The following is a 7,882-nucleotide window of genomic DNA, read 5'->3' as shown; positions in this document are numbered from 1 at the left end:
TTGCATTTAGCTGACGCTTTTATCCAAAGCGACTTACAATAAGTACATTCGACCAGGAAGACACAACCTTGAAGAAAACAGAATCATATAAGTACATCAGGTTTCATAGAGCCAAACATTTCAAGTGCTACTCAACTGGCTTTAGGTAAGCCAGTCCTTTATTAGTATATAAGTGCTTTGTTAATAGTTCTATCGCTCGAAGTGGAGTCGAAAGAGATGAGTTTTCAGTCTGCGCCGGAAGGTGTGTAAGCTTTCTGCTGTCCTGATGTCAATGGGGAGCTCATTCCACCATTTAGGAGCCAGGATAGCAAACCCACGTGTTTTTGCTGATGGGAACTTGGGTCCCCCCTTTCTCTTTTTTAAACAAAAACAATATGGTTTAGCTCGCTAACATCGAGTTGTCTGTAAGTAAATGCCGGCTTAAATGAGACCAAGCTTGGAGCCAGGAGCATAACAAAAATCCCATAAAGTTTAAATATAGTGTAACAAACTTTGAATAATGGGAATATTTCTCAAAGTGTGTAGTAATATGGTTTAACTATCAAGAGAGCATTTTACATACCAGTCCTAATCTTTTTTTATTTGATTTATTTATAGTAACCGTATGTGTTTGTACAAGCTACTGCTGTGCTGTGTTTTTTTCATGAACATCTATGGGTTAATATAAAAATAGGACATGGGCTCAATAGACAGAAGCAGAAGCAGAAGCAGATAAGAAGAAGCAGAAGCAGAAGCACAGAAGCAGACAGCCTAGAATAGAAGCTACAGTAGTTTACATTTGTAGTGCACTATCTCTGCCAAAAACATGAAAACAAACACATCAACAAATGCGATGGATTCTAAGTTGAAGACATTTCTGTAAAATCCACGTAACATGTTCCGAAGACAGCTTTTGTGCCGCATGTCATGCTTATGCTTTCTGACCAATGTGCACATTCAATAATTCAATAAATATTTTACATATAACGAGAACAACATATGATATAAAAAATGTAACACAACAATTTAGAAGTGTCCATTTGCTGCTCAAAATCGATTAGCTAGAGCACAAAAAATGATGTACAAGTTTATTTTTTACAAGTTTGTGCTAGAAAACATAAAATAACTGGGTGTATCTCAAGGAAGAATATCATACAGTCAAGACCACCTTGTGAGATTACCATGTGGTCTAAAAAGCACTGCATGCCCACAGCAAGAACACAGTGTAAGAAAAGGCAAACTAAACAAATAACACAACACCACCTCTTAGTACTTTTCCCGTTTAGTTCCGATAGTTCCTGGGATTTTGCGTTCACACCAAAAAGAGAACTTAGTTCATGAGAACTGTTACCCCCTTTTTAGTGCCTGCTAGAGAGGTGGTACTATCCTGGGGGCGAATTGCAAACCACGCCCCGTAAAACTCGGAAAAGTTTTGTGAAGCCGCCATTGTATTTGCTGGCATTACCATTATTAGCATTAGCATTAGCCACGTGCACCAACGGAGAGAGAATAACTTATGGCAACACAACAAAAAAACATGGGAGTGGTGGAGTGATGAGGAGGTGTCGGCATTCTGGCGATTTACTCGGAAGTAAATCCGTAGATTTGCGTAATCTTCCCTCAGGGAACTTATTCCAGTGTGAACGCGATCGGCTCTTAGTTCCATGGGGGTACTAAGTGCTGGGTACTAAAGGCTGGGAACTAAGTGCTGGGAACTAAGTGCTGGGAACTAAGTGCTGGGAACTAAGTGCTGGGAACTAAGTGCTGGGAACTAAGTGCTGGGAACTAAGTGCTGGGAAGTAAGTGCTGGGAACTAAGTGCGGCAAAGTACTTGGTGTGAAAGCGGCGATTTGGTTTCACACCAAAAAGATCTGGAACTAGTCCCTAGTTCGCGCAAACCTTTTCACCCCCAGATAGTCCCTGCTAGAGAGGTATGGGTACTTTCCTGGGGAGGAAATGGATCGTGTCGGTCACACTAACAATTTCTGACTAAAGAGTTCGGGGGGACTAAGTACCGGGGACAAGAAAGCGGCTAATGGCTCCTGTCTACTTAAGCTCACACAACTCAGCAGTGTCTCCAACCCAATAAACCCAAAGTCCAGCTTGAAGCGGCTGAGTGAATGTTTTCTGGACTCTGTGGAGGAGAGTCATCGTGTCAGAGACGCTGTAGAAGGACAGTTCTCCTGCCTTGTGATCCAGGTAAACTCCTATCGTAGAGGACTGAGGGCCTGAGAGCACAGTTCTGATGTTGTTATGTCTGAAGTTATAACTTATATCGAAGCATCCTAATGCCCACGACTTGTCATTGTCTCCAAATCCACTTTCACTCCCTGTTCTGCTGATATCCTTGTATGAAACGGACACTGAAACGCCTCCACTGCCTCTCTGCACCTCCCAGTAACAACGTCCAGTCAGACTCTCTCTACTCAGGACCTGAAGACAGTCGGAAAATCTGTCTCGGTGACTGAGATATGATTGCTTTTCTCTCACAACTGTTGCTTTTCTGTTCCCTTCAGATAACGACAGCCCCGTGTTAACAGTGTTGGGATCCAGTGTGATTTGACGGGAGTATTTTAGGAATTCGTCTCTGGTCTTGGGCTCTGGTTGTGGCAGTAAGACATCTACCTCGCTGACTTTTAGTGAGATCTTCAGCCCTTCCTCGTTGAGAATGTCTCGTAGTTTATCGCGGGCCTCTGTCACAGCTACTTCCACATCTTCAAAGTGTTTCAGGGATTGGATTTTGAATCTGGGTGAGTCAGATTCACTGAGATTCGACAGCAAAGGGTATTTATGTAGAAAGAGGATGTGGTCATCGGTGTGTGACAGATGCTCCAGCTCAGCGTCCTTCCTCCTCAGTTGAGCGATCTCCTCCTCCATCTTCTCCTGAAGCTCTTTGACCCGGCTGACTTCAATTTTCTGCTGGGATCTGATTTCATCCTTTACAGCGGAGCCTTTTTTCTCAATGAGACTGACAAGCTGTTGTAAAATCATCTCGCTGTTCTTCACTGCCTCATCAGCAGAGGCATTGATTTCCAACATCTCCTGCTGAAGCGCCTTCACGTCCTTCTCTCTGTCATCGATCCTTTGCTTGATTTTCTGCAGACTCATCCCAATTTCGCTCCTCTTCTCTTTCCTTTCTACGGCAGCTGAGACCGTGTCATGGTCCTTATGGTCATCCATGGAGCACAAAATACATATGGTTTGCTGATCAGTGCGGCAGAAAATCTTCATCACCTCGTCGTGGCGGGAGCAAAACTTCTCCTGCAGGTTTTCGGAGGGTTTAATCAGCTGGTGCGTTTTAAAGGCAGGAGATTCATAGTGAGGCTGAAGGTGGAGCTCACAGTAAGCGACCCGACACACCAGACAGGACTTCAGGGCTTTCAGCTTTCTTCCAGTGCAGAAATCACAGGCCACATCTCCGGGAGCGGCATAAAAGTAATCAACCGGAACCGTCTTCTTCAGCGCTTCCAGTAAATCAGCAAACATGGTACTTATCCCCAGGACAGGCCTCGGGGTGAAGGTCTGTTTGCACTGAGGGCAGCTGTAGATTGTCTTCGGATCCTCTCCATCCCAGTGGCTTTCAATACAGCTCATGCAGAAGCTGTGTCCGCAGGGAAGAGTCCCCGGATCCTTCAGTAGATCCAGACAAACAGGGCAGCAGAGCTTCTCCTGGTCTAGCTGCAGCGCCATTTCACTCTATGCTAAATGTGAATATTGAATAGATTTCCTGAGAGGGAAAAAAGGGAGTGTTGGACAGGTTGTACTACATTCCAGAGTCCAAGAGGAGTGGTGTCGTGTTCAGTCCTTGTTTACAATGACGCCCTGGTTGTATGGGGAAGTTAATAGAAGCCAAATTCCCCGATGCAAATACAGCTCAGCTCAGGCAAATAAGGCAACAGGAACAAAACAAGTAGAGAGGGCATAAAATATGATATCAAAAATGTTACACGACAATTTAGAAGTGTCTATTTGTTGCTCAAAATCGTTTCTCGCGGGGAAAATTTGCTGCAGCACAAAAAAATGAACTTGGTTTATCTCAAGGACAATTATAATACAGTCCAGCCCACCTTAAGAGATTGCAAATACAGCTCAGGCAAATAAGGCTGTGTCGTGGAGTGCAGCCGGAGAATATTACCAGAGATGAAAAGGCGCCCTATAGGCATTGTTTCACTCTTTACCTTTTGCAGTTTTGATACCAGCAGATATGCAAATCTGACTGAAATGGCACTTTATCATTGAGGCTGACATTTATTACTATGAGCCTTTTCTGTGAGGGAAATGGGGGGAAATTGACAAGACGACAACGCTGATGTTTTTAGGTTCTAGCCACGAAAAAGATCCAGAGCCCAGTCTGCTCTGATTTGTTAGCTGGAAGGCTCTGTTGTGATTGGTCAACAGCTTAGAGATCACGTATAATGTGTTTGAGCGCAAACGTTTTACACAGTGATGCCACTATGTTACTGAAGTAAACAAAGGAGAAGAGAAACCCAGAAAAGCATAAGAGGGCCCCTTTAAGCTATGTTCAGGTGTATATCAGTATATAGTGTCTCTACTTTAAAGAGTCCTCTCCTGCTGATGTTCAGGTGTATATCAGTATATAGTGTCTCTACTTTAAAGAGTCCTCTCCTGCTGATGTTCAGGTATATATCAGTATGTAGTGTCTCTACTTTAAAGAGTCCTCTCCTGCTGATGTTCAGGTGTATATCAGTATATAGTGTCTCTACTTTAAAGAGTCCTCTCCTGCTGATGTTCAGGTATATATCAGTATGTAGTGTCTCTACTTTAAAGAGTCCTCTCCTGCTGATGTTGAGGTGTATATCAGTATGTAGTGTCTCTACTTTAAAGAGTCCTCTCCTGCTGATGTTCAGGTGTATATCAGTATGTAGTGTCTCTACTTTAAAGAGTCCTCTCCTGCTGATGTTCAGGTGTATATCAGTATGTAGTGTCTCTACTTTAAAGAGTCCTCTCCTGCTGATGTTCAGGTGTATATCAGTATGTAGTGTCTCTACTTTAAAGAGTCCTCTCCTGCTGATGTTCAGGTGTATATCAGTATGTAGTGTCTCTACTTTAAAGAGTCCTCTCCTGCTGATGTTCAGGTGTATATCAGTATGTAGTGTCTCTACTTTAAAGAGTCCTCTCCTGCTGATGTTCAGGTGTATATCAGTATGTAGTGTCTCTACTTTAAAGAGTCCTCTCCTGCTGATGTTCAGGTGTGTATCAGTATGTAGTGTCTCTACTTTAAAGAGTCCTCTCCTGTTGATGTTCAGGTGTATATCAGTATGTAGTGTCTCTACTTTAAAGAGTCCTCTCCTGCTGATGTTCAGGTGTATATCAGTATGTAGTGTCTCTACTTTAAAGAGTCCTCTCCTGTTGATGTTCAGGTGTATATCAGTATGTAGTGTCTCTACATGTCTCCATGCTTTAATGTTCAAAAAGCTCTTTATTGTTCTCATACTGTCTGTGCTGCAGCACTTCTTTTCACCCTCTGTCTGAAACCAGAGCCCAGTCTGCTCTGATTGGTTAGCTGGCCGGCTCTGTTGTGATTGGTCAACTGCTTGGAGATGTCCCGCCCCTTACCCTATCACGTACAATGTGTTGAAACGCAAACCAATAGAAGCGTTTTACATAGTGATGTCACTATAGAAAACAAAGGAGAAGAGAAACCCAGAACAATCATAATAGAATTGAAGCTATTTAAAGTGAATAATTTTAAGACCGAAGAAGGTGGAATAACAGTTCTTCATTTTGTTTCCTGCTGTAGTTCCCGTGGAGGTCCTATATAAAGGGGGCATCATCACCACAGCCAGAGGATCCTCTGTCCAGCTCTCCTGCGATGCCGTCTATGACTTTGAGCAATGCAGTCAGCTGCATGTTGTCTGGGTTGATGTCGGGAAGCAAAGTGTCGAGCTGACGGACCCCAGAAGGTTCTTCACCACGGTGAACGAGACGTTCTCTGAAGACAACATCAGACGCAGACAGGTGGTGACGGAGATCCTCAACGTGTCTCCAGAGGACGCCGGTCAGTTTCAGTGCCAGGCTGAATGTGAGGAGGGGGTTAAGACGGCAATGGGACTGTTCATCACGATCAATGTCACAGGTAGAAATTGCCTCTTTACTTTGTACTTTAGGCAAGGCAAGGCAATGCAAGGCAAGTTCATGCATCCAGCACCTTTCAACACAAGGCCATTCAAAGTGCTTTACAAAAATAAAAGACATTAAGAAACATATTATAAAATGGCATTTAAAAACACTCCTTTAAAAGCAAAGACAATAAAACATGAATAACAAAGATACATGAATTAAAGTGACAGTGCCGTGTGAAATGTTCAGCTCTGACTGTCATTGCTCACTTTTTAGCAGAAATAGTTTTCTTTGACTTTCTTTCTACTTTCTTTTTGAACTTATCCTTCAGTTATTTCATGCTAAACGAAACCCTCTTTGGTAAATTATAATCTGACCCCACGGTACCTTTCCTCTTTTTTAAATCCACATTAGTTAGTGTACATTGTTATTCTAGGACTTTTTTGGTATCCTCCGTGAACCGGGGTCTTGAAACCAAGACAGATTCCCGTTCTACTTCAGGTAGAGTTTGTTTTGGCATTGTAATGGAGTACCTCGGCTCATGAATACAGTTCTGTAAGCTCTAAAAAAGCTATTTATTTAAAAGATTGCAGTAGTAAAATACACTGATATAAAAACCAGTGTGGCCATTTAAAGACTTTGGTCTGTCCACCAGTTTGGGCAGACTGAAATATCAAATATTGAATGGATTGCATAGAAATATAGTCCAGGTGTTCATGTTCCCCTGAGGATGAATCGTCCTTACTTTCTATATTTTTCCTGCAGAAATTGTATCATACTTCTTTACTGGATATAGTGAAAGAAAATAAATGTTATTGTTGATACTTTGAATGCAAACTGATGCCTTGTCCTGTCCTCTCGTCTTGTTCTGCAGGTTGAACCGTGGACCAGACCATATCTTCTAGAAGCATCTCGAGACAAACCTTTTCACTCTTCTATTTTAAGTAAATTGAATAAATCAAACAAAGATGAAGAATAACATACGTTCTTTCCAAAGCCAAATATTTTCCTTTTCTAGGTGTGCGACATGATGACGTGTATATTGCGCAACAATATACATTTGTTTTGTATGTATTGATTTTCGAATGTTGGTTTTTAGCTAAATGTTTTATGATGTTGAATGAAGTACTTTGCTGTCAGGAAGCTAATTTGCTGAATACACCGAGAACAGACATTGATGTGTCCGGATATCGTATCCATTTAAACATGAACTATATTTCAATACAGACATAATTTTCAGAACATCGGCACAAAGACGGGATTGCAGAAGTTATTTGGTTCTGTGACTACAGTCAAAATAATAATTACAATCGTGTGTAATTTGAAAATACACTTTTCCTGGCAAAAGACTGTCTGTTTTGGGGGACACAGCCCTGCAACATTTATTAAGTAAATGCTAAAAAAGAGGACCCCAGTCTCTGTCAGAATAGCGAAAACCTCTGCTAAAAAATTACTAAACCAACAGTATCTTTAAATACCTGCTGACTTCTGACTTCCAGTGCAACTATGAAAAGCTAACATTAGTATCAAGGCGTGCGAAGCTCTGAGCCGTCTACCCTAATTCAGTTTCCTTTCCACTCCTGTCTGAGGGCCGAAAAACATCAACGACAGAACACAGAGCGGCAGCAGCAAGAGTTAGCCAAACATATCGGATTTATTTCACTCACAAAAGTCTGATTTTTACAAATGTTAATAATCTCAAAAGCATGAAGACCAAAGAACTTAGTTCACTTTCATTGTTAATCAATAAGAGATTCCTTCCTATTCTTTGCACACATCATTTAATTAAGCACATATATATTTAACTGAGATTGAAGCTGTG

General features: G+C 41.9%; 1 protein-coding gene across 1 annotated transcript; it reads right to left on the bottom strand.

The window, feature by feature from the left end:
* Positions 1 to 1,843: 1,843 nt before the first annotated feature.
* Positions 1,844 to 3,669, bottom strand: LOC117560652 (E3 ubiquitin/ISG15 ligase TRIM25-like). Its single transcript, XM_034237588.1, has one exon. The coding sequence runs from the start codon at positions 3,667 to 3,669 to the stop codon at positions 2,026 to 2,028; it is 1,644 nt and encodes a 547-aa protein (XP_034093479.1). The 3' UTR covers positions 1,844 to 2,025.
* Positions 3,670 to 7,882: the final 4,213 nt, after the last annotated feature.

This window comes from Gymnodraco acuticeps, unplaced genomic scaffold, assembly GCF_902827175.1.
Source record: "Gymnodraco acuticeps unplaced genomic scaffold, fGymAcu1.1, whole genome shotgun sequence".
Taxonomy (NCBI): domain Eukaryota; kingdom Metazoa; phylum Chordata; class Actinopteri; order Perciformes; family Bathydraconidae; genus Gymnodraco; species Gymnodraco acuticeps.
The sequence above is the reverse complement of the archived record's forward strand: the minus strand, read 5'-3'. Positions and strand labels throughout refer to the sequence as shown.